This window comes from Gymnogyps californianus, chromosome Z (genome assembly GCF_018139145.2).
Source record: "Gymnogyps californianus isolate 813 chromosome Z, ASM1813914v2, whole genome shotgun sequence".
In the NCBI taxonomy this organism is placed as follows: domain Eukaryota; kingdom Metazoa; phylum Chordata; class Aves; order Accipitriformes; family Cathartidae; genus Gymnogyps; species Gymnogyps californianus.
This window is the reverse complement of record NC_059500.1, coordinates 6381696-6409231: the sequence shown is the minus strand read 5'-3', so window position 1 is coordinate 6409231 and position 27536 is coordinate 6381696. Positions and strand designations below refer to the sequence as shown.

General features: G+C 36.8%; 1 protein-coding gene across 1 annotated transcript in view; it reads left to right on the top strand.

The window, feature by feature from the left end:
* The window catches only part of XRCC4 (X-ray repair cross complementing 4), a 168037-nt gene that overhangs the window by 100817 nt on the left and 39684 nt on the right, over nt 1-27536 (top strand). The window contains exon 6 of the mRNA XM_050913243.1: nt 4304-4448. Coding sequence (XP_050769200.1) covers nt 4304-4448 — 145 coding nt within the window. The remainder of the gene's footprint in view (nt 1-4303; nt 4449-27536) is intronic.

Here is a 27536-nt window from a genome sequence, read left to right as displayed (position 1 = left end):
CCTGTATGTAAAATCTCATCAACTACTACTTTTTTTCTTGTTTGCAGTACACCTTTCAGGAATTTGGACATTGAGAGTATGTTTTCTATCTGTGTGAAGTTAGGTCATTGTAGGCCAACAGATTGCTCAAAGTTGGAATTCTTCTACTTATTTTTTGCTTGCTTTGCTCCCTGTATATTTTTTTATGGCAAAGCTAAGCTTTTAGTACTGGTTTTAGTCCTTTATTGAGAATAGAGCTTGTACTAAGAGGAGCTGGATTCTGTTTTCTCAGTGAGTACAGCACTGTCATTAATAGTTAGACAAGTCAAAGCTGTAGAATTTTCATTACAAGTGATGATATACAGAGAATGAAGGTGGGTAGGGTTTTTTTTCAGACTGGAAAGTGAATATGATAGATTGCAAGGTCTTTCTTTTTAAATAATTGACTTCTGTATATCAAAATAAAGTAATGCAAAAGTCTATTTTAAAATATAACTGGACTGCCTATCTTTAACCAAGCTACAGAAAATAATTTTAAAATGCCTGTAGTTTTCAGAGATCATGATGCTATTTTAGTACACTAAACAATGCCAGGATCCGACCTCAGTGCTGACAGTTGAGCAAAATTGTCTGCCCCCTTTCATTGCTGGCACGTTCCCTGCAATGATTTTGGTCTATACCAGCTCAACCAGGCGGTTCCCCAGTCTGGCTGGCCAGAGACTGCTCTCACCAGAGAGCTTGGAAGAGGCAGTGCTGTTCTGCGTGGATGCAAGGTGTTTTGTACCAAATGTCTTGAGAATGGGTCCTGGCATTTTTCTGTATTAGAGTAAAGGCATCTTCTCTTTCCAGGCCCCCAACATTATGGGACTGCATTGATTTAATTTCATCCTGACTCTTCCAAACTAGTGAAAGCTATTTTTAGTTTTCAGTTTAAATTATTTTCTAGAATATCCTTTCTAATTTGAAAACTCCTTCTACCCATGAAATAGTATCACTCTTCAAAACAAACAACAAAAAAATACATCAAGAGTTTTTATTTAAAGTCTTTAATCTTCTTAGCACAAATACTCTTTTAGTACTTGAACGATGATTCCCTTTCTTGCTCTCGTATCAATCTTGTTTCTTGCAGTTATTCACCTGCAGAAGGTATGTTATATAGTGAGAACATTTCCTTTTCTTGATCAACATTTGTTGGTTTAGGTGGTTTAATCAAACAATACTCTTGTCTGTATTATAATTGGTACTATTCTTCTCAAAGATATAACAATCATTCATATTTTATTACATAATATAAAAGTAAGAAATTTAATTTCATGAGATGTCAAGGAACTTTACTTCCTTAAAAAGGTGATGAAGTTTAGACAGAAAAGATTTTCAGCATGAAAAACTAGGTTTATGTTCAAGACTGTCTCTCATTTTTCCAAATGGTTTTGTGTCGAGCAATGAATAATATTTTGCTGAAGCTTTCTTTGGCTTTCAGTCAAGTACTATAAGTGAAATCATTAATGAGAATTATTTTTGGGCAGCAGTAGTGGGTGTGTGTTTAAAGTCTTATGGTGATGCATGATACTTTGAGCTTCGAGTGTATGCCATCTTTTCATTAGTAGTTCTAACCTAAGAAGTAGTTTGGCTTAAAAGAAACAAACAAACAAAACAAAAAACCCAAAGCCTATGGTGATCAACCATTATCTATGAGACAGTCTACTGCTATTTGTAAGATTGCATTCTAGGCTGTCTGAATGAGAAGGCTTCTTCTTGGTATTATGACAAGAAACATTCTTGCAATAGAAATTGTCAGCTTTATTGCAGAGGTTTACTTGACTCATTTAGGTCAATATTTTTTATTCTACTTGGTTTTAATAGATCATAAGAGCAAAATTTATTTTCATGGGAAAGATTAGATTGAGATGTGTAGTAGAAAACTGAGATCCTTTCACAGCCTGAAGTTAGCACAAATGCAGTATGCCACAAAGACAAACATTTCTCTTCCATTTTTCTCACTCGAGCACCAGTGGGACTGTTGTAGAAGACAAACAGGATTTGTGTCTGAACAGTAAACAATGCTGAGCATAAGGGCCATGAGCACCGTTGCATATTACACAAGTAAAAGCACAGAGACATTATTTATTTAACATCAGCATTATGTAGGTTTTGTATATGTAGCTAACCTCTGGATCTACTTTTTGGCAAAAGCAGACAGTGTGAGAGGAGAACAGCAACAAGGAAGGATAAGAGCTATGACAGTAAAATTATTCAAGTTTCTTCGGTTCTTGAGAGTAAACTATTTTATGTGTATTAATTAAGAAGGGGCCGACTTCAGGAAGTGATGTTGGAATATATAAAATAGTATTAGTGTAAATGTTAGATATACTACCCTGAACATGCTGCCAGTAAATAGTAACTAACAGTCACGAACGTATTTTCAACGTTTAGCACTGGAAAAGCATGCATAGCTAGTTAAAGTTTAGTGTGGAGAATTAGGCTGTAACTTAACACTTTTCTGCATTTATTATAGGCAATGTATCTTGTCTGTACTGGACTTTGAAACTTGTTAATTAGCTTGTGCCTTGGAAATATGTCAGCTAATACCTGTTGTCACCCTACAAAGATCTGTAAGTCTGTGATGTTGTATAGTGCATGCTGGTAAAAGCTAAGAGGTTCTGATATTTAAGCATATGCTTCATTGTAAGCAGTGGTTGCGCTGGCTCTAGGGAGCCTCTATTTACATGTTTAATTTAGCAGTGTTCTTGGTCAGAAACACATTTTTTTGAGAAACAGTAAAAATGTTACTTGTGGGTTGCATATTTTCTTCCTGTTTCATTTCCAGTGGATGTGGATAACAACTGTGAAAGTAACGAAGAAATAGGACCTATTATTTACTTTCTGTGAAAACCTTCGGTATTGAATCTCACATTATGGTGTCTTTCATCCATGTGAAGATTAAACCTTCCTAAAACACACAGAAAGTAATAATCAGGGAAGCTACCATAATAGCATCAGCCTCAGTCACCACATTATTATTTAATATATTTCAGTTGAAATGTGTGCTGTTCTGGATATCATTATCTTGAAAATTCAAAGTAATTAAAGATTTAATTTTTAAAGCAGGCATACCATATAAAAGCATGCTACAGGATGTTGATAGCTGGAATAAAGTTGTCTACATATCTTCTGAGTGCATTAATAGCAAGGAAAGGGAGAGTTTTAGCTTAAGGAAGGATCTGGTTGTCTTGACATTTGAGCTTCAAGTAGATAACTGTCAAAGCAGAGAGGGGATTGTTTTTTAAATGTAGATAATGCATCTTTTATGGATTTACGTGATAATATAAATGCGAACCAGGTGTGAAATCATAGTTTATGCAGTAATGATGGAAATTAAAATCATAGGTAAATGAACCTGGACAAAGCCTACTTTACTTAGCTTCAGCAGAGGAGTCAGCGGAAACCTAGACGAGTTACCCAGCTTTGGGTTGCGAGGTGTTAGGAATTCTCCCTGTTTTCCTTTCAGGCTGCAGCTACTCTTTGTCAGTTTGAGAGGTTCAGTCTGAACCAGGGCCACCTGTTCCATGGGTAGAGCAGTAAGCCGGTGTTACTGCTTTTTATGCCTGGATTTGCTCCAGATGGATGATGTCTTGCCTCACTGAACAGACATCAGGATGTCCATCAGTCTTTCTGCCCGTTGTCTTCGGGGAGTCTCCAGCAGAACCTGTAAGGATTTATTGCCTGGAGGTCCGTGGTAGCAGAATGACTAGTACATTACAAAATACAGTGCTTAATCGCAGCAATAAGCTTCTCTCAAGGGTTTATCCTAATGAATATTGAAAATTATTTAGTTCTTTTTTGTTCTGGGTGTGTATTGCTGTCCATACTGCAGACCAAGAGTCTGAACAAAGCCATGCAGTAAGCAGAACACTTAAGCTCCTTTCCCTGTGCCACGTGCGTATCTTCCTCAGTTATTCTGTAGATGACAAAGACTAACTTCAGGTAGGTGAAACTGGGCTTTATAGGCTACCTTTCTAGTTACTGTAGAGTCTACAAGGAGGAATGAGGAGACCGTCAGTGTATTTCTAGTTTATAACTGCCCATCTTTCTCTCCACTGACTACAAAGAGATGTCAAGGGAAGCTTATCTTTCTAGTTTAAATTTGGTCTTTTTGAATTTCCCTTTATGTCATCTGTTTGTTTTGACACCAACTGCTGTCAAATCTGAGCCCATCTTAGCAGTATAGAGATTTTAATAAAAATAAACAAAAATATTTTAAGAATTGTCTTGTAATAGTTCATATTCAAGTTCTTTTCAACTTTGGTCTTTTTCCTTTTGGCAGCACCAGAACAAAGGGGTTCCCTTCTGGGTAGCCCAGATGTCATTGATGCTGCTCCAAGAAGAAAGCGAAGACAAAGGACAGCAAAGCCTGCTGGGACAGGAGCCAAGATGGCTACTTATGAGACAGAACTGCCAGCCAAGGAAAAGTAAGCAGTTTTCAAATGTATTGAAATGTTTTTATATCTACAGATGTCAAAGGGTTTGTGGTTTGGGTTTTTTTGTGTTTTCTTGTGCAGTTTCATATTTCAGACCGAGTACTGTTTTGTTGCATTCCGTTTAGTCATTTACCGTAATTTTACCCAACTTTGAATAGATGTGAATGATTAAATTGTCAGGCCCAATGACTTAGTGATTTTAGTACACCTCTAAAGTGACAATTGTAAAATTCTTTTCTTTAATTGACTTGGATAAGTTTAAGCAAATAGAGTGAAGCCTACTAAAACAATGTTCTGTAGGTTACCGTATAACCCTGCAGGCAAAGAAGGATGCACTTATAGCAAGTGTCAAACTAAGGTGGACAGCTTCAGCTAAGTGGTGTCACAGAAAGCAGTAGCATTATGAGTGTCTTTTTTCACGATGATGGTGGTGAAACACAGGAACAGGTTGCCCAGAGAGGTTGAGGAGTCTCCATCTGTGGAAATATTCAGAACCCGACTGGGCATGGTCCTAGACAACCTGCTGTGGTTGAGGAGGGATTTTGGGCTAGGCAATCTCCAGAGGTCCCTTCCAACCTCACCATCCTGTGAGTCTGTCTTTGTAATTTCAGTGGAAATTAATTCACAATGCCATTTTTAATAGACCAGCATAGATTTCTTTTGAAAATAAGATCAGTGGGGAGAAAAAAGAATTCAATCGTAAACACAAGGGGGTCAGAATTTATAACACTTAATAAAAGTCTTTTTCTTCTTATGTCACTCTTGACTTTTGGAAATGTTTTCACATGATCTGGGAGGTGCTTAGTTATGCATAGAATTACCTCAGAACTGCAATATGATTGGTGGTATTTTCTGCAAAAACTGAGTTTTTTTAAGATCTATGGTAAGTTAGATTTGAAAATACTTATTTTCCCTTTTTACCTGTAATATCCAATGGATAATAAACTGTTTAACAGACATGGACACAAGTAGACTACAAAGACATTTCCCATGATTAGCAAAGATTTCTATTTAAATCGGCAAGAGAATTATCTTATTTTGACATAGAAGGTTGTGGCTTGATGCCAGCTAGGCATGTTTAAACTTACAATTCTGTTTTATTAGTAAAAAAAATTATATTTTTTTAGAATGGTCTAGAAAGATGTCAAATTCTGCTCTTCTGTTGTTTTGGAGTCTAGTGTATTGCAGTGAACAATGCCCTTTCCCCATTATATGTAGTCAGTTTGATTTTGAGAGTCTGGCTGCGTTTGCCTGAAATACAATTTCACTCTTTTTAGTATTGATTGTGGAAGGAAAACCTATGGAGGCAACTGATCGCAAGGGAGAATATAGAGGCCTTGGGCTGAGTAATCCTCAGTGTATGAATATCTGAGTCCTGTGTTTAGGGGAAAGACTAAGAGGATATTGATATTTTTGTTTTAATTCCTTTAAGTAAGGCAAATTTTAGAAAAAACTGAGCAAAATCATGTTTTTCATACTGTGCAAAGCATTTCTAATATGCTTACAGAATCAAGTCAGAGCTGAATCTGAAGAGTGGCTCTTCTTGACTATAACATAATTAGTCATATTTTAAGGCTTACCATATGGAACATCCATTCTATCAGTCTCTATCCCCATTTTTCTTTTTCATTAAGTATTTATGAATTGTATTGTAAACAACAGCTTTGCACTACAGATCACAACATTGCTTGGCATGTGACAGGCCTTCCAGTACTGTGAAGGTGTATCTGACAATGAAAGATCCATGTTTCTCTATGATCCCGTGGTGCCTTCAGAAATGAAAGGTGATATTGCTCAGTACTGGAATATGGTTTTTAATCCTTTCTTTAGTTAAAAATACAGTGGCAGTGCTAATTCTTTGATTAGATAAGAAGATACTAGATCTCCCCATTTACCTAGAACATTACAAAAGCCGAACTGTAATCGTTTCCATTTTGCTGATTATTTTTCTCAGTGTCCTTGCTTAGTTCTTGGGTTTTGAACTTCATGTTAAGTCTTTTGCCAGCTGCTAATCAAGCTTTCAGTCAATTTGCTTGGCTAATAATTTTCACTTCTCTTCAACCTGTCAGAAGTAGAGAGATGTAGAATTAGTATCATAATCCAGTTCACAAATATAGATGTTTCTTTTTATGAAGCATCTTCAGTAATTTGTACTGACAGAAGGCTAGATCCTACACGGTGTGAAAGGCTTTATCTTAAGCTGATGGTACATTGGGGTCCTGTCCAAAAAGTTTTCCAGTATTGTGTCTTTTAGCAAAAAATTACTAATACAAGCAAACAACCCCAGCCTGCTGGGGCGGTGGGGAGGCGGGGAGGAAGTTAACCTCTAAATTCCTTCACCTTTGGAAATGCTCCATCACAAATATGGAAGACGTACAGCCCTTGAAAGCATTTCATGCTTTTCTGTTTGGCAGGAGGATCAAATGACAGATTGTGATCACATTTGCAAATGCACAAATGAATCCTTATTTCTGAGCTCTCCTGCACAGACCTGCAGAAAGATTTGATTCTTTGCTCGTAATGTAAAAACTTTAAGGTGCTATCACGTAGTCGTATCCCACAATTCTTGCTTTAACAAACTGAAGCTTATTTAGAATTATTTTCCATTTGCAAGTTTTGCTGACATCATCAGTGCTTGTTTCATATTTGCCAGGCAATGAAAGGGCAGTTACAAACCAAACATCAAGAGCATAATGCTTTCTTTATGTTGTTGCATTGTAAGTCAATTGAGACAAGATCCTAAATCAGAAGAAAAAATACCTCTTTACTAAAGGAGAACATCCAAGTTTTTCTTTTCTTTCTGGCTTTCAGATTGTTTTTTGAAAATACAGTGTTTTTCAACGCAGTCATTGTTATCACATAATAGGAATTATATCTTAACTTTTATGTATTTCTCCTAAGATTTTAAAGTATGGTAGGAAAGTACTGTTTATGCTTAAAGTTAAGAGCATCTAAAGTAAATACTGAGTCATGAAAAATGAAAGGATTCTATTTCCGCAAATATTTTAGATTTATGGATGTTGAGGCTAGTTATGTAGCAATTCTCTAGACCTTTGGAATGAAAATAGATTCTTAGATATGACCAAGAATACTGAGAAGAATGCAAATAAAAATCTGTTTAACGTAGAAATTAGAGCAAAAGGAGTACTGCCTTTCTCATGCTTTGTGTGTGGGTGCAGTGGCAGGAAAAGGAGTTGAATTGTATTTATCTATATAGACATCTAGTATTACTGTGACAGCTTGTTCAAGGACTAAATCAACATTTTTAATGAAACTTGGAAATGTGCTTTGGATAATATTAAGCTTAGTGAAAGTATAGACATGAGATCAGCAAAGAACTGAACTAGGATTTATGGAACAAGGTTTGCTAAATGAACTGTTTAATTATCTGCTGAGATAAAGATGTTCTTTAGGATAAAGTAGAAATTCAGAATAATTAGTTGGTCAGTGAACTGCCACGATTCAGGTTTATCCAGCTCTCTAGCAGGTTGTTTTTCAAATCTGAGATATGCAATGAAAGGAAATGCTTCTTTAGGCAGACAGATGTTACATGTTGATAACAGTGAAACTATGGCTTGCAATTACACATTCTTAAAATGTGACAAAGGATGGTTCTTACAGTTCAAAATACGATTGAGTTAGGAAGTAAAATAAAATTATTCTCATTCCAGTAAACTGTGATGGTATTGGTGAAGCTTTAACTATAACTTAATGTCTGGCAATTTCCTAAGGTGCAAAGCAGAGATAATATGTAAGTCAAGTTAAGATGCAAATTCTACTTTTCACAATTTGCATTTCATACTTGGAGGAGAAAAATTAATAAGAGCAATCCCAATGCACAGTTAGAAATTATGCTTATTGATGCATTACTCAAATCTCTCAGGGGACTGCATATGAATAACACTATTAGCTATGTAGAATATGCATTCAATATAGAGGCTTAAGTGTATGGCCTGTCAGCCTGAATCCTATAAATAATTGGATGTTTCTATAATAATTTAACTTTAAAAGTATTGGAACCTATTTGAGAGAAGATAGTACCTACTGAAGATGACAGATTTTTTTAATATAATTTTATTAATTGAGCATAGTCATTTAATACAGAATACTTTGTGTAGCTTGTACAATCTGTAGTCACAGAGTACAGTGGAACCCAACCAGTGCTGGAGTCTCTATAACTAAAAAAAAAGTAAATCAGGAAAAAGCTTCCTTTTCTAGTAGAGCTTACAACTATTACTTTGTTTCCACAAGTAAAAATCTATCTTTCTGCTTTGGTTTATCAAAATTTTTTTCATTTAAAGAGGTAAGAAAAGCAAAACCTTTTTTTCTGTCTGTCTGTTATTTCTGACTAATAAAGGATCTAGCTTTATGGTCCTCATTCACACATGGATTTCCTAGGAGGAAGGCTTTACTGGATAAGACTCAAAATTTCTTTAAGTTATCCTGTATGTTTCAAAATGTAATCCATTCCGGCTGCTGTATAGTGTTTATAATTTCTTTGCTATTGAATGTGTAAATACTGTTGAGGATATGTACAATTACAGAAGTGGTTTGGGGGAAAGCATCTTAAATACAGGAAAAAACTTATTATGGATGCAAATATGCTGGATTCTCCTGAGAATAAGAGTAGAGACAACCAAAAAAAGTTATTACAGAGAAAATGCTTCATAATTCTGAGAAGCAAGTGTTAAGAAATACTTTTAATTCAACTGACTGAGAAATAACAGGTATTATTTGCTTGCCTTTTTTGTAAAGAAATACGTGTTTACACCAAGCACTGTGACTGACTTAGTTATTCTGCATGTCAGAAATTTCAGTTTCGTATGTCTGCCTAGTTTTGTACATTTGATGTAGCTGTTACTGTCTTTTTAAAAAAAAAATCGGAATTTGACTTTTGCTGGCTTGATACTTCTTGCTTGATTGATAAAACCGAGTGACTGTCAGAATCAGGCCTACATTTAAATTGAAGAGATGCTTTCCCTTAGCTTCAGTATGTTTGGTTTTGCTGAAATATTGAGATGCAGTCATAGCCCCACTGAATTTGAGAGGATCTTTGCCACCGGTAAGTTAAATCTTTCTTTTTTACATATGAATGCTGCTTTTTCAGAGAGCTCAAAGCGTTCAACATATATCTAGGAGTCCTCAGAAACATCCATATAAAGTAGAAAACCTTATTCAGATTGCTGACTGGGTATTTGGAAGTGCCAGGAGTTGCCAGGGGGTGTTTTGTGCCACCTGCATTGCCATCACCTGCTCCATCAGAAGAGGCCAAAGAGAGAATGTCATTTTTACTTTAAATACGATTATTACAGTCCTCATGCTCAGTGTTTGTTCTTGACTTAAGGGTCTGATTAAAGTTAGTCACGTGTAATTGTGGGTAGAATCAGCTGCATAGTTTTTCCTTGTTAATGATCAATTTGGGTTTTTTTTATTTTCATACTCTCATCTCTTTCTGTACTTTCAAAAGGTTTTTACAGTCTTCATAGGTATATATCATTTATTTGAAAAGAAAGCTCTTAGCGTTATATTCCAATACTGTAATAAGCTGGACTTGTCTTTCTTTTGATAACCTTCCACACCTTTAAAAGCACTTGGAGCCTGTGGTGTGCTAGGAATCCCCTGGGGATCATCTCTCTCCATTTGTTTAATATATTGCTTGCGGTTCACATTTTTAAAGTCCTAATGCAAGGTTTATTTAAAATGTGGTTTGCCACCACCAGTGATTCAGGTAGCAAAAACATAGATTTGTCCTGGAATTTGGCATTCTCAGAGGGTTACACATAGACATTGGTATTACTGTCTCACATAACAAGTAATTCTTTCTCATAAAGGTTTAACCAAGTGAAATTTGGATTCCACTGAAAATGATACCGTAACCTTCCATGGTCCAGAGGGGGTATAAAGTTTACACCACAGTTACTCCCTTTTAAAAAAAGATGTACTTGAGAGTTCATGCTGACATGTCACTTTTTTATTCATTAAGTGTATTTATTTAATACAATTGGAAAGAACTTGCAGAGCCTTGCGTGGTGTGACAAAGCACTATGATCACTGGTATATCAGGGATTCAATGTACTGTCTGTGTACAAGAGTGATAAGCTCATTCCTGCCATAATAAATTTATGGAATGCAATGTTTAGAAAGTTTTTGATAATTAACTCATTCAGGCTGAAATGTAAACAGGTTAATAAATCTCTTAGATGTGGACAGTCAGGTTCGTTTGAGACTCTAATGTGAGAATCAAACCAAAAATTTTTTAAATAGCTGAATTAAGGCCTTTTTGTGTTTCATTCATGCTCAGCATTTTCTTACTCTTTGGATGGTTTCTTTCTTTCCCTTTTTGCCATGACATTGGCAGCAGCAGTCGGTCATACCAGACAGACTGTTTTGACTCCCCTGTGCAAATATTAAAAATTGTACTGTAACTTTGTGTGGCCTGATGGGAGCTTTGATAAGTGATACTCATCTTCTGAACAGTCATCTGTGAATATTTAAGGTTGCATAAAGTTGGAGTAGAAAGAAGAGCTGTGTTTAATACCTGTGTTATGTGACTTGTGGCTGTACAAAAATGGGGTGTTGTCAGAGGAAAAAAGGATAGAAGCCTTTGACTACAATGCATAGCAATATTTGCAAAAAAAAAAAGTTGCAAAAAATCTAGAGTAATTCCATATTCTACGGGAATGAATAAGGCAGAAATCAATACAACACGGTACAGTTGCTTTTCTCTTGGTGGCACCCTGGCTTTCTGTGCAGCAAATGTCTTTCTTTTAACTGAGCGGTAGATAATTAGGCTTCCACCATCCATGTGGGAAGGGATGATTTATTTTCATGGGAAGTGCAAGGAATTGTATCCGCAGTCACCATTTCTCCTGACTCCTCAGGGAAAGATGGGAAAATATGAAGGCTGAAAGCCCGGGGCAGAGAAGAATGAATATTATCTGCTGACCTCTGAGGTTGCAATTTCTCCTGAGCAAAGTCGCTCAGCTCTCTAGTTTGTAGCACATCTCACCAATTTTTGTCACTAGTAATAGCCTAATAATTGACTGCTGATGGAGAAGTTATTACTCAGTAAGACTGACAGGACTCTACCCTGTGTTTTCTCAGGGCATGTTCTTTAGAGCAGGATTTTATTGCTGTGACAAATCTGGTGAGATATGCGTCTCAAATGATTAATCTATAATGTATTTCAGTGAAACTGGTAGCTGTGAGATTGTAAGAGGATAGCTTAAAAAATGGAAACAATATCTTCTTCCATTACCTTTCTGGTAAATTTTTTTGTGTTTTTTTCCCTTGCCTTACTAACAAAGTTTTTATATTGGAATGATGTTTGAACTAAATTTTATATTTTAAGCGTTTCTTAGGTAGGTTGTGAGTTGGTATAGTTTAATTTATCACGCTATGGATTAATTTTGTTAAATACTGTGATTCCAGCTGGTGTATTTTAATGTGGGAAGCAAAAGAATTGCTCCTCAGGCGTAAATTACAGTAAGAAGGAGGAAAGATTGTGTGTGGTTGAGCTAACTGGCAGTGCTGGAATATTTGTTGGCTTTTGATGTAGACCAAGCTACAGTATTTTCAGTCTTCTAGGGGGAAGGGAGGGAAGTAAGAGAAGGAGTTTGCATTAAAAACAACAAAGAAGGCAATATTTAAAATTCCTTGTACATCCTTGTGATTAGTGTACGGCAGCAAATGTGCACTCTTTTTATGAACATTGCTGTAAAGGGCTCTTGATGGTGGTGTCAATTAAAACTTCATTTCCTAAAGCAGCTCTTCAGGCAGAATTATTTTCACATTACCTTTAATAGGAAGAAGCAGGTAATGTAGATGCCTAAGATTTTGATTATACGCGCTGGCAGGAGATTAATACTAGACTGATGGAAAGCCTAAGTAACCATGCTTGCCAGCTCAGTCCTGATGTCAAAGATAGACAGCACACAAGAGAATGAGGTGAAAGCTTGGCTATATTAATGAGATAATGCTGCCTCAAATATCTGTTTTTATTGTTCATTAGACTGATCATGAAGTTTGTGTTCTTTACTGGATTAAATTAGAGTATTCCATATAGTACAACTGTCTGTGAAGACCAGTAATCCCTTAACTCATTAAGGACCCCAGGAAACATTCTGGACAAAATCCCATACACAAAAATACACTAAAACTCAGGATCTGGGAGATGATTTCACAAACACTTGCAAATGCTTCTGCTCCATTGAGGTGAATGCTCAGCTTCTGCTCAATTCAGTGCACTTTTCAAAAGTCAGATTCACTGCATGAAGCTATTAATCTTTTTATTTTTATTTGTATTTGTCCTTTTTCTGTACTTAACTTTTTACCAACGAATCATCCTTTTTTCCTCCCTCTGCCCCACAAAAAATGTCCCACCTCAGCAAAGCAGGGCTAAAAAGCTACCACTTAGAATTAGCAACAATTTTCAATTTCTTTATGCTAAAATAAATGATTAATCCTCTGTTTAAAAACCACAGAACTAAATCCATGGAACTTATTTTTCCGATAGTGACTTTGCTCCTCAAAGAGTGAAGGCTGTGTCTAGATTGCCTGTTTGTTTTCACCTGCATAATTTCACGGATTACTGTTGACTGTGAAGACCTATATCCAGGCAGTAAGAAATATTCTATCAGACTTAGCTGACCTGCTAGACCTCCTGTATATAATGTATAATACAGAGTACATTCAGTAACATTTTCTGTGGCTTTCTCTCCATCTCCTTTTATGTCTGTTGTGGCAGGTTCATAAGAGTTACTGTTTCATAGTTGCCAAGGATGCTGTTGAAACTGAATAAGATACAGATGTCAGGACATTTTCTGTTCCAGAACACTTGAAATCTAGTGCAAAAATGTAGGAAAACCAAGGGGAAAAGGACTCCAAGTAAACAGAGTTGTGCTGAGTTTTGTTTTAGTCCTGTACCTTCTGCCTCACAAAGCAAGTTGATCTTTCAAAATGACTTGGAGAAGGAGCAAGAAAAGGTCTGGAGAGCAGCACAGAAAAGGGTGAGAGATGACACTGGGCACATTACTAAGCAGACAGATGAGAGGGAACATGGTAAGAGGCACTGATTTGTGCATTTGTTTTCCTATTTATCACATATATATGTTTCCCCAAAGCAGTGCATTAAGCACTTGAAGTCCATGACAATGGATTTTCAGTAATATTTAGAGCACCCCCAAATCTGGTCTGTATGGATAAATATTCATAAATTTATACACTGTGACTAAGACATACGGTATGAGCAAACCGACTTTCATGGTCGGTTGAGAGGACTCATCTGTTTCTGTCAACTTGTATCAGGATTCAGCATGACATTAATCAGGATCCTTTTTGATGAGTTCTGCTGTCTGTGGGAGGGTATATAGCACATTCTTATGCATCAGTCTAAAAACTTGTAGAATAAGAGAGAGTTGGACAAATTTCACATTATGTCTCTCTTAAAATAATTTAACTATCCTTTCAATCTCCTTGAACGTAAGTAAAAACAAGAGCTTATTAGAAACTGCAGGAGGTACAGAATTCGATTAATACAATCCTTGTTTACATAGAATATTGCTGGAAGATATCCTTGATTACTTAAGAACACTTTAAAAAAATCCCTTACTTTATTCAGCTGTCAAACCGTTCATAACAATTTTCATGTAGCTATTGCATCATTCAAGCTTGTACATACGAACAGTAATTTAAAAATGAATTACATGCTTGTATTTTCTTCAGATTGTTAACTGTATAACAACTGTTATAAGTGGACTTGGTATAAAACTGAAGGAAAATGATCTGTATTCAAAAATGATAAAAAAAAGAGTCAATGTCATGCACGTTAAATAGCAGAAGTGAGATAAAAGACTCTTTTCAAAACGATCTCAATGATTCAAAAGACATCAAGTATTAAGGTGAATTCAAATCTGACAATCTAGCCATTGACATCAATATTGCATCCTGTATGTTTAGAACAAACACAGCAATAATGACTAAAACTGACAAAAAGGGCCAAATGTGTATGTAAACACTGCTGTTTGATGAGGGTAAGTTTCATTCTAGGTTTCATTCTAGAAATAGATGAGATTTCTAATGTGCTTATTTAAAAGCTGATAATTATTCAAAAGTATAGAAATAAATATTTTGTATACCGCTTCTACCACTTATGTAGATATCAGAAAAAGAATGTGACATCAGAGACTCGTCTGTTAAATTAAAAAATGGTACCTCTAGCTTTGTGTTCCTCTAGAAAAGGTAAAGAAGGTATTTAACTTGAGAAAATAATTTGTGAGAAGGTTGTTGGAAAAGGTGGTAATTGTAGAAAAAGGTTGAAAGAAATTTAGTTTAAGTTTTAGAAAGTTTTAAAACATCTATTCACAGAGAGTGCTTCACTGAATTTAGCAAAAGTTTGGGGAAAAGATGGATTTTTTTTCCATATTGAGAAGTTAACCACATACTATTTAAAATTATCAGGTTCTGAATTATTATTTTGGCCACAGGAAGAAAACTGTTATCGACACGTAATTCACATTGTGATCTGCCCCACTCCACTCCCCAGATTCCTAAGCAACACTTTAGAATATTTTCACAGGGTTTATTTTTTGCTCAGAGAGGAATATGGTACGTTATTCATCACTTCAATGTTCCAGTGCAACTCGCTAAACCTTGAAGTTGCACAACTGTAAAACTGAGGTAAAGTGATGATAAATCATGTCATTTAGTTTCTAGTGGTGATGTGAACCATCCAGACTATTATTGCTTTTGTCTCTCTGGAGTTGCTCCCTGGGTAACTATTAAACTACCTGAAGAAAATTCTACTTTTATTAAAGTATCCTGAAAAATTGTATATTTTTGTAAAGAAACTCCTCAAGCCTTTAGCCTAAAATACACCACTAAATAATAAAACATTGCTACAAACAGTATACCTACTGAATTTGGTGTTGATCACAAATACAGAATTATTCTTCTGCTCAGATGCTGTATCACTGTCAAGCTTTACTGAAACATCAGGTTAAGAAAGAATCCCTCGATATGTAAATAATCCCCTTTAGTTATATATCTGTGTAGCTACAGCATTGCCTGAAGACGTTCAATGAGAAAAAAAATCAGATTATACTCAGTTGTGTTGACAAAATCCAAAGTGACAGAATCTGAACAGCTATTTCAGTTAAAATAAAAACAGATTTTAAAACACAAACAGAAGATCTCCAAATAAAAATAAAATATCATCAGGATATGATGAGTTCCCTGGTGACTCTTTTAAGGATTCAAAACACTTTGTGAGCTCCAGATTCAAAGTTTTAAAAGAGCCAAAAGCATCAACTTTTTATCAATGTTAACTCAGAGCGATCCCAGAGGTAGTATAAGCAAAGCTTCAAAACCAGTATCCCCCTACCAGTGATAATGGTGTGGGAGAGAAGCAAGGGAAAGAACAGGAGCAGAGGGGAGCAAAATAATCTTTCTACGGTATATATCAAGTTTGTGCAATTTACCGTCAGGGTGCGTGTTGTACTTCCCAAAGCTGGGAGCAGCAGCGGTTGGCTGGGCCAACGAGCTGCCGAGGAGCCATGTCCTGTTTGCCCCTTTGCGAGCAGGTGATGGCTGACGAGTCTAAACACAGATAATACTTACTGATCTGGCTGCCCGTGGCTTCAGGTGTACCGCCACTAGCCAAACAAGCAGCATGACCACAGCTCTCATGATACGCCTACAGTCTCACCACGTCGGTTTTGTCCAGTTAGCACCTCTGATTGGGGGGTAGCTGAGAGCGCGCTAGTGGGGAGGTAATGGACTTGGTTGTTTTGCAGTAGGAGGGTGAGGAAATTAGAAACATTTATGTATATAGCAGGAGACTTAGAAAAATTATGTCAAGGCACTGACACAAATGGGGACTGGATTGTAAGAGCTGGAGGGGTTGTAGTGACAGGGGATTTAGTGTTAGAGGGATATAGCGTTGCCCAACTGAGTCTTTGTTCACTCTTTTGTGTAAGACCTCTCAGTCTTCTATTTGTCTTCCTACTTTCTCCTATCCAGCGTAACACTTGAGAGGCATATAACGATGGCCTTCTGCATGCCTGATATGCATCTATAGCTTTTCTGCTCTAAATAATACCAAATCAACCATCACATCTTAGGACAGAAGTATGAATGCTTGTTAGACTGTGTATTCAGTATGACTTGGTGCAGGATGTTGCCAGAGACCACAACCCTAAGTTCACAGTGTCTCTAATGAAATTATTTGCAAGGTTGAGATGTTTCTGATGCTGTTATAACCTTTTCTAAGGCTAGATTTACAAAAAAGTCAATGTTTCATGTTACCCTAAGACAGTATTAGCCAGACACTCCTCTTTTTCATGGTTTCTTGCATACCACTCCCAGTTCTGCACTGACTCCTATGTCCTGACGTGTTCTCCTTTTGCCAAGCTAAAAATATACAACTTACTTCTTCATTAGTTCTAACCTTTCTGTTGCTGAGGTCCCTTTGCAAAACCAGCTCATATGTAGATAGGTCATATTAAATACGATAATATGTGTTATTGGCCTGTATGTCTTCTGATGTTACCATATGACTGATCAGAATTTTTGCAGCTAACATGATAAAGACTGCAAAATTACTTGCCTTTTTAGAGTACTGAAAGTGCTTTTCAAATGCCTTGAAAGTTAGTCCAACTTCCAAATCAGTGGCAAATCTCCTTTAAGAACAAAGTTGAGCCATACTTAAGTGCTTGAGAAGAATTTTCCAAACACCATTTGAGCTTCATGATATATCAACCAAAAGATATATTTCTATTCAATAGAGAAATATGTGTTTGCCAGAAAATGCTAATTTGAGGGACATTTGCATTAGTAAAGTTCAGTATCATTTTTTATAGATGGTAAACAGGTTTGAATGTTGTTGGCCAGGTAAGTTTGCATATTCTATGCAAGCCTTTCCAATTACTTGAATCTTCCTGAATCTAAGCTGGCTCTTCATGTTTTTGTTTCACATCTTCACTTTTTTACTGGACATTCCTGTCTTGAGTAATATTTAAGCATAGTATTTAGTTTTAAAGTATTCATCTGGTATTTATTTAAATGCTGTTACCTTAGCATTAAAAAGTTGAGTCTCAATTAGGACTTCCAGATCATTAGCATTAAAATTTCTGTCACACCTAAAATTGCTGTCCTTAGCAGGGCACAGACATTCCAAATGTAATTGACTTCTCTACTTTTAAATATATTCCTTGGCTGAGTCATGTTGACAAGTGCTTTTCATCTTGAAAACTTTCCAGTTGTTAGACTTAGTCAATTTGACATGGAATTCAGAAAATGAACCGAAGTGGAGCCTAACACTGTCTGCATAAAGGTGCACCTGTGTGTAGGTTAACTTGCCATCACCTGACATCTCCAAATATTATTCTTCCATTGTATGTTCTTACAGAAGTATGTTGTCTCCTGTAACACAGTCTCTATTGTCTGCTAGAGCAAAATGTGACTGCCTTAATACATGTGAAGAAACAAGGAAGAAAAGAGAAATCGGATTGTTTTTCTGAACAGTTTCACCTAAACATTTAGATGTACGAGACGGAAACACAAATATAAGATCCACAGCTGCAAGTTTTTTCTTGAGGCAGCTTATAACCTTGTCAGTAGCATCTTGAAATAGCTTTTGGAATCCAGGCTACTCCATTTATGGTGTCTAATTCGGGCAATTACCTCACCTCAGTTTTAGGTCTGGCCCAAGATAAAGCAGGTCCTGTCTGACAGACGTATCAGCCTAAATTTCTTATAGGGTTAATTGACAAAAGTAGGTACCTTGGAAGAACTGTGAAGAGTAATCTGATTGATCAAGCTTAGATTCAGCACAGTCTCCATTAGCTGCCGCTTAGTCCCTCAGGGGACTCTCGGGAACCAATAGGAAAAGTGAGGTTCTTCCATCTGAATATTTGAAAGCTGCTGGATTCGGACCATCTCCTGGAAAACAGATGTAATTCAGTCTCTCAGGCTGTGCAGAGTCTAGCATCCTGTGTCTCACTAGACAAGTACTCTTATCTAGGCTTTGGAGAAAAAGAGGGCACTGTGGTATGATGTCAAGCTTAAAATTAATTTCATTTGACTGCATCTAAGTTTCTGAGCTTCTCTAGAAGATTCTGTTAGTAGTCCTGGAGCTCGCCTGCTAATTCTAGATTATATCAGAGCTCAGTGCAAGGGTACTGCAGGACGCATGTGTAGCTAATGGTAAGTTCCCAAGGAACTTTTAGGCTATCTAGGGAGCTGCTTAATCATTTCAGATGCTTGTGAAGTTGGGCATTCCTAGAAACTATGTAGACCAAATAGCTGTTTTAGTTGTCAAGTGGGCTCTCGGTAGACCAAGCTCATCCAGAGATTTCAAAAATTTTATAAATTAGTTTATAGGTTATTGATTCAAAGGTATTGAATCATGTTGGTAGTGTGAAATCACATTTGAACTAAAAACTTCTGAATGAATATTCAACATGATTTATAAGCTTTGATGACAAGATATATAGTCTTGGAATCCTGATACTCTTCATACTTAGACTCTGTGGTATAGAAGAAATTAAATAAGGTCAGCAGAGTGACAGGACATAATCAGCGTCCTCAGTCTTTAATAAGTTCTTACAGATGTTATTAACATGTCAATTCTTCAGTAGTGTTATCATGGATCTATTGGCAGAGAAGAATTTGCAAGTCTTAGAGAAGAAGGTGGGTTATTTTTTGTGGTTTTTTTTCAAAAGACCATTTTACACTATGCAAAATTAATTTTAGTTAGCCAGGGAAGGAATCTGTGCTGCAGGACAGGATATTACTGGGATATAATTGACAAATTAAAGTTTTATTATAAATGCATGAGCAAGACATCTCCCTAGACTTCTGTCTTTTTCTCTCAGAAACAGGAAAATTTAAATTTATACTGTTTCAGTCTCCTTCCTTATTTTATATTATTTTCAATACAGTACTACTTTGATTTTCTCACTCTTCTTCATCTTTCAGCAAAATGAATTCTCCTGCCAGTAACCAAGCTGTCAGATAAAGTATAATAAAATTTATGTTAACTTGAAAGGAAACTAAAGTAGTAATCCACATTAAAGTATACAATAGCAATTCCATATTCAATCTGTATATAAAGCTTACATGAGAACTCGTAGATAATACCAACTCTGAAGCTACTGTTTTTATTATAACAGTTCTTGATTTCAGAAGAGTTTTGCTCTAGGTTTTAGTATACACAAATTAAATGAAATGGTACAGGGCTTCAGCACCAGGCAAGCATTCAAGAAAAAATATAATATGTTGACAATGTATACCTGTTTAATTGGATAAGTAGGACAACCTCCTAGATAAATGATGACTGACAGATCATAAAGCTCTCTAGTGTTTAATTATAAATGAACTGACATCACAAGGTTGGCACAGATGTGTGACAAGGGCTTAAGCAGCAGGCTTCGGTTTTATTAAAAAGCACTTCTGAAGAAAATGTAATTAGGCATAAGCAGTGCATGGATATAGATAGGGGACAGAAAAATTCTTGGTCTCTTTAGAGACTGCATTAGGCAAACTGCTGGGAGGCTAGAGGTGTAGAGCCTGATGGTTTCCTCCTCCTTTCCCAAAGCTCAAGTTGTGTCTTGTTGCTGGCTGGACCTGACCATTTCTCTACACCCACCAGCTTCTGTTGTACCTTCTGTGTTAGAGAGATGGCGGTCAATGTTCTCCCACACTAGACTTTGCCTATTGGGAGGTTTCTAAGGTCACAAGTTATGACGAAATTTGAATAGTATCCATCTTGTGCAACTTCATTTTTTCTGATGCTGTGAAGACAGTAGAAAACCTAGTCCAGCCTCCTCCTCCCAGGAAAATTCCTTCTTGCTCCTGCCTATTTCAGGCAGGTGACTATCCTATATAAACTATAGACTGTCCTACAGAGTACTTCAGTACCCCGTTACTACAGGCAGGTTGCTGAGCTTTCTCTGGTTGAAGGAGACAAACAGATGAGATCTCAGCTGAGCTATGGCTTATCTATCTTCCTGCTTACCAGTTCAACTCATGATTGGATGATTTAAGGAGTTAGTGGTAACTGTAGGGAAATAATCCTGTCCGTCTGTGTCTTTTACTTAGGCCAGTCAAATCCTCCATCCGTCCAACTGGGGAAGCATTTTCTGTGCATGACAAATAACTAGCATGTATAATACATGGTTTTCCTGTGCTAGAGAAGCTGGCTTAGAGTGTACAATTTTCATTGCATCCCTTAACTCTCATACCTAGACTCCAAAGCTAGATATATTTCACTCCTTGTATACTTTCCATGCACTAGACACTTCCCAAAACTGGTTATAGTGGGGCAGACATTTTCCTTGCTTATCACTGTACAGTTCTGGTTAGGAATAGAGTACTTCCTCAACTGTGAATAGGGAAAAATACTACATGAACTGTAAAAGCAGATATTTGCTAGAAAAAAATGTTTGCTAGAGTTGTTTTCAATTCTGAGGTAAATTTATTTTTAAACTGTGAACCCCATCAGTGGAATATTTATGTATTTCCTTTTTGGCTCATAACCTATTAATTAACAGTACACACTTTGAAATAGACACTGTTTCTTGCTTTTCTATTTTAATGTTTCTTATCTCTTCTTCCTCATACCTCTAGCCGGCTGAGTACACCCACTGCTTTTCCCTGAAGCTAATGCAAGAATTTGAAATTCAAATTACTGACAGACGTGGATTGCTGTTCAAACAAGGCATCTAAATGTTCTAAAACACCTTGATGAGTTATGCATTCAGAGGGCGTTAGATCAATGAAATCTATCATGTGTTTTTATTTATAGTCTCTTTCCTATCAATGGAGTTGTCTCTTAGATAATCTCCAAAGCCCGGTCTGACAATTGCTGTAGAGTTTCAGGTATTTTATGTACTTACCTCTGCAATACAAAGAACAGAGTAGTAAATATTGCATGCGTGACATGTGGTCCCTAGACTTATTACTCAACACAGAAGGTTAACTGTTTACAGTTTACAGTTCTGTCTTGACATTCAGAAAACACAAATATTTTCTCTTTGAATGCACCGGAGATATCTCAGACTAATTTTATTGTACCATGTATTCTAGTACACTATACAACTATTCATGATATTAAATGATGCAAAACTATTATACAGATGATATGGTGCCTTTGTAGCCCTAACTGGAAAGCGACTGAAGATTTCTTATGTATCCATTTGCTGTTCTAGTAATGAAAAAATTACATGCAGCTCATTGTTTGAAAAAAATATATACTTAACAGAGTACTAAGCGTAAGAGAATGAACCTATAGTAAGGAGATCACTTGGATTAGGGAAAAAATTCTTTCTAGCAAACACATGATCAATGGATGAGTACAGATACTTACCAAGTCTGAAATAAATATTTTTCCTTTGATGTACAGACCCAGCCTCCTCACTTAGTCTCATCAATTCTAAAAATCATTTAGAGGTAGACCTGCTTTTAGCCTTTGAATGGTTTGTTTATACACACATCAGTCAGGTGCATACTGAACTACTGCAGTGGGCTTACCTCCTAGAATACTTTTGTAGGGCCTCTGGTTTCCTCTTTTTTTAATCACACTGTGTCATTGTGTGTATGCCTTTCTGAGATTTTTTAGTCAGAAAGAAGGTGAGTGTAAAAATATTAATTCTGGAGGTCTGAATCCTCTGTTGTTTCATAATGCAGCTCTTATGTTGGGCAATGCCATAACTACATGGAGTTGGAGTAAACTACTAGATTTTTACTTTTGTGGAGTGAAATTTAAATTTCTTATTATACATTTCACAGGAATTATTTTCATAGGTGATTTTGCTGTGTGAGAAAAGATGTGACCAAAATCATAAGATCACAGTTCTTAGATAACCTGCAGAGCTTTGGTAAAGAAAGGTCTTTTTTGGATCTAAACAAAATTTCATCTGTATTTCTTTTACATAGCATGGAGTTTTTTGTTTGGGAAACAAAAAGGCATTTTGTTCTCCAACGTGAAAGAATAATGATGGAAAATATAATTACTGATCTCTCTTCCTGTGGTCACATAAACCATTAGGACTTTCATCAAAAGATAACTTCATAAAGAGGCAGTCTGCAAAAGCTTAAAGTCAACTCAAAAGTCAGTGGCAACAACCTAATTTCATCCTGATTTGGAATTTAGCCTATGTCATCCGTTCAAGTAGATGGAAACAGGAGAAGATAGGAAGGCACTGTGTCCTGTGGCTCCCTGAAAGACTGCAAGAATCCAGGGACGGTGTGAGACGAGAACAGTAAGTCTTGTGTATAGTCATGTAGCAGAGGTCCATCACATCTCTGGAGATTGCTCTTCTGAGAAACCCCACCTTCTCAGGAAGCCACTGTTGATTTGGAAGGGAATGTATCTCCTTTCTAAGGGAAAAGGTTTTATGGCAGAATATTAAAGCGTAGGCTGCTTTCTTGTGAATGGGAACGGTTTCAGTGACATCAAGAACAGGATCAAGCTGGTGCCTGGTGAAGAAATCAGCACCCGTGTGATGTCCCACTGTAACCACCAGTTTGAACTGCACTGGGCATAAATATTTGCATTGCTACTTTAGGTTAGTGAAAGCATAATAATACAACAAGAAACGCTCAAAAATGCTGATGACAGGCAGACAATACTTGCAATGCAGCTGTGGGGAAGTACTGAATTCTCAAATATGGATTATCTTTGAATTTGTACTTGCTGGTAATCCACTATAATTCCCGTTAAAAGAGCATTGTGAGCAATCTATTGTTTTTAGAGGAGTTAGATGAGGATCTTAATGAATTAAAAATGTACCATGTTTATCTATGTAGAAAAAAGCTTTCATCTTCATTCCCTCAGGTCCCTGTGCCTTCCTAGGGAGAATGGTCACCTACTGAATTGACCAGAATAATGTGCTGAAAATTGCTTAATAGGAAGAGAAGCAATTTATCACTAATCTGTTTCAGGCTTGCCAGAGGTGATCTCTCATTTTGAACTGTAGCTGTTGAAGCTCAGAGGGGTGGTGAGTGAAAATGGGCAGGTGAAATTATTCAACATAAAAACTGCTTGCCAGCAGCTGCATTCCTAGGAGTGAGGTTTTGGAGAGCATGAGTACTGTTTAGGCATCTAACTCCCCTTAATTATCAGTGGAAGGAAGGTGTCTAATCATCCATGACTGGCACGTTTAAAAACCTCTTCCTTCACCTTCCTAAGAAAGTGTCAGAATAGGAAGTTTGAATTTCAGTAGAGTGAATGTAATGAGGTCAGGGCAGCTGCGGAGCACTCATCATTCTTCAGAAAAAGGCCACTCTGTGCTCTCAGTGTGGAACATTTCCCATCTTCAGACATGCATTTTATCTCCTTTCTGTCTCTGGCTTTTGCAAGCAGACAGTTTAGTCACCCTGGTATTAACAGTCCTTGTATTCTAGGTCTTGCTATAAGCTTGATTACGCAGACAAATCATTGCAAAATAAGCTATTCATTTAATAAGTGAATTTCCAGAGCAGTGGTATTGCAGAAGTCCCTGAATGACACTCTTACTCCACAGCTGTCCCTTTTTGTCCTCCAGCTTTCCCCAGCTCCAGAGGAGACAAAGCTGGACCCTGGGGAGGCAGCCTTATAGCACAAGAGTCTCCACCTGAGGAATTGTTCTCCCGTGGCTCTTCCTGGGTGTTTAAAAAATAGAGAAGTCCTGACTGTTTCAAGACCTTTGAAAAATGTTATTTTATCAAATAGATGTCCTGCCCTATAAGCTTGCTGATAGGGTTAATTTCTGGGAGGTGGGTCAGCCTGATCAGCTTTTAAAAAAAAGTCTCTGGAGCTGAGAAACCTGAGCATTTCACTTGTTTGGAGCCAAATGAACTAAAGTAATCTGTTTTCAACTTTGCTTTATTTCAGCGCCTGGGTAGCGTTGGTAAAGTTATCTGGTTTGTGCGTACACTGGTACTATGTTTGGCATTCAGCTGTCTGATCTGTATTTTTTAATATTTCTGCAGCTTAACCCACAAGATTGCAGCACCAGCTAAGAGTAAGTAATGTTATAGGGCAGGATTTGTAGTGCTGCTCAGTCTGTACACAGCACAGCTGGAGAAATAATGTGAAAAGTATTTAAAATTATTATGGAAAACATGAAGAGTTCTTATGAGAACTGCAGGCTTCTGAAGCACAAGAAACTGTACCATATGTGAGGCTGGCAGAGAGTGTTTTTTGGGGGAATATAGTCCTTGGAGGAATTAGTCCTGACAGTTTATCAAAGGCATAAAGGAAGACAAACTGGGAAAAGTATATAGACTGACAGAGCTGCCTTTGTCAGGACAGGTTTGGGATACAATGACCTTGTGTTGTTGTCGCTTCCTGTTATAGCTGCCCCATCTCTGCTAGTTAAGCGCTTTTAGTGCGCCTAATTACTCCTCTTTCATCTCACTACTCCTCTCTTCAGTTGGGGTAAAAGCTGGGGAGTGAGGGGGGCATAAAATAAGAGAGTTTGACCAGAGCTGATGCTGTTGCGCTGCAAGGTTTTTCATAAATTGCCCATTTTCTGTGTGTTTGTTTCACTGAGATGCCAGTGAAACATGGTCCAGTAAAGCATGAGCTTTGTCAGCCCCTTAAGACTGGCTTTTTTAATGGTATCTGGATTCCTATGGATGCAGGCAGATGTTTACTGGGATACTTGTATGTGCCTTGGCTCGCAGACTCCCAGGGGAATGATTTGCTGTGTTCAGTCAGCATCTAAGGAAAGAAATAAACCTATAACATCTGCAGTACAGTAAACATCTTGAATAAAAAGTTTTGGTACAAAGTGTCATTGTAGGTTTTCTTCACTCCTGTAGGCCTCATCTTGGACAGAAATAACTATAAAGTCTTACATGCTCTGAGAAATGTGCTTGCGGTTGTTTTCAGCCAGTACACATGCATTCTTTAATGGTATCCATTATTAGAAATAGGCTCTGTTTTCAATGTTGAGAAAGCCTTAAAAAGGCAGAATAGGGCAAATTTAGAGGAAAAAAATCAGCATACATTATATATTATTTACAGATCGTCTGGAACATCTTTGCTCTCTCCAGCAGGAGTTAGAAATTTTCTTCCAAAATAATTTTGCTGTTTTAAGAATTCTTTTATGCCGTAAAAACCTTGAAAAGCTGCTTGTTTCTATTCTGCCTGCAGGCAAATTATAAAACTTACTGCTCTGAATAGAAAGAGGTCTTGATACTTCTATACTTTCATGGCTTTGGTAGGGCACACTTTGGTAAGCGGATTGTATGAGAGGGATGCAGGGAGCAAAGGACAAAAGGAGGAGGTGCATTTCCATCTATTCTTCTTCCAGGTTTTAGAGTTGAAGACAAAAATCTAATATACTGAGGTCTGCAGGGCAGTAAGAAACCATTTTTTATTTACTTAGTCAGGTACTAGCTGCAAGAGGGCCACTGGAAATGTAGTTCATGCCGAACTGCTTTGCTTTGAAAGCAGAAAATGCAAGTACCCCAAACCTGTAAACTAAGTCTTCGATGTGGAAAGATGTTTTGTTTTAGCTTTTTTGATCTACTGGCTTGAATATTAAAGCTAATTATAATTAGAAAGTCAGATTTCCAAATGCAGTAAACTTACTATAACTAGAAATTTCATCTTTGGAGGAAGGACCAACCAAGTAATAACGGCTGCAAAACTTCAGTGAGCTGAGTGGTGCTCGGCAATCCTGTTCCTGTTTACTAACCATATAAGCCGACATTGGGAGCTGTCTGCTGCTCGTTTTCTTCTCTAAAGTGCAGTAGTGAGCTATAAAACCAATCCAATGAAAGCCCTTAAAGTCTAGTGGGCAATAACCGAAACAAAAGGTACAGTTTTCTTTCAGCACAACCAACACAACATTTCTTTGATTAGACAGCTGAAAGTCCAAGTAAATAAAGGAAGAAGATCATCACTTGCTCTTACTTAGGGAGCAATTAATAGTCCTTTGATAACACACTACTTCCTTTTTTCCGGCTTTTGCATTGCCCTTCCTTTCCTTTTGCTGGTTAAGCACTCTCAATAGAGCTTCATCTAAAGTTGTGGGCAGTAGAAATCCTTATGTTTTTTATCTTTTCCAGGTGATTAGATTTTGGGAGTTTTTGTCTGTTTGGGAGACAAAGGCTACCTTTCTAAAAAGAAAAATATAAGAGGTTTTCTCACATTATTTTTTACTTTCCTCTGTAACTAACACAGTTAGGCTAAAACGTCTTGTATATCCTGGATGGAAAATTTTGTAATTTCATTTTCTTCTATTACATATTTATTTTTATCTACTTCGAGTGTTAGAAAGTTCCTGTGTATCTTACTGGATTAAGAAAAAAGCAGGTGGGGGAGAGGGAAGAGAAAGTTACAACTGGATACGTTTCTGAAACCAGAAAATATTCTGGAAAGTATATTTTTTTCCTTTCCTAATGAATGATTTTTTTTTTCTTAAAACCATGCTCTATGCCATACGTCAAAGAATTTTATTGTTATAGGTGTCATAAAATTAAATATACAGTTGTTCCATTTATTACTGCTGATGATACTACTTTAGCAACAAAACCAATACTTAGCAATCATGCATAATTAAATTTCTGAGTTTCACTCTGTAGCTGTGCATTAGTTTACAGTCTTATCTTACTGCCACATTTAGATACCCATTCCAGGACTTTTTTTTTCCTTGAAACTGTGGGAATTTTTTTCAGTGTTTCAAATAACTCTAGAACTGACAAGTTGAAATCTTTGTCCCTAGCAAAAATTTATTTGCATACAGTTTAGACTGACTTGTTTGATTTACTCCTAGCATAAGGGCTATTCTCCTCTTATGGTAATAGTGTAGATTTTAAAGCTTTTAATTTATTTCATAGTTTTCCTGACCTGTTTTTTAGACAGATAGCTCTCAATCTGTAATTTCGTATTGGATATTTTTGTAATCTGTGAAGTCTTTGTTTAGTATATGCCCTCAAGAGGAAGACCATGGAGCAGCCAGACACTAAACCTTTTTCAGGTTTGTGTATATGTTTTAACGATGTTGGAAGTTGTGGCTCAAAACATCGTGTTGATTGGTAAGAAGGAACTGCAAGTAAACAAAGTTTTGCAGAAGCAAATTGAACTAG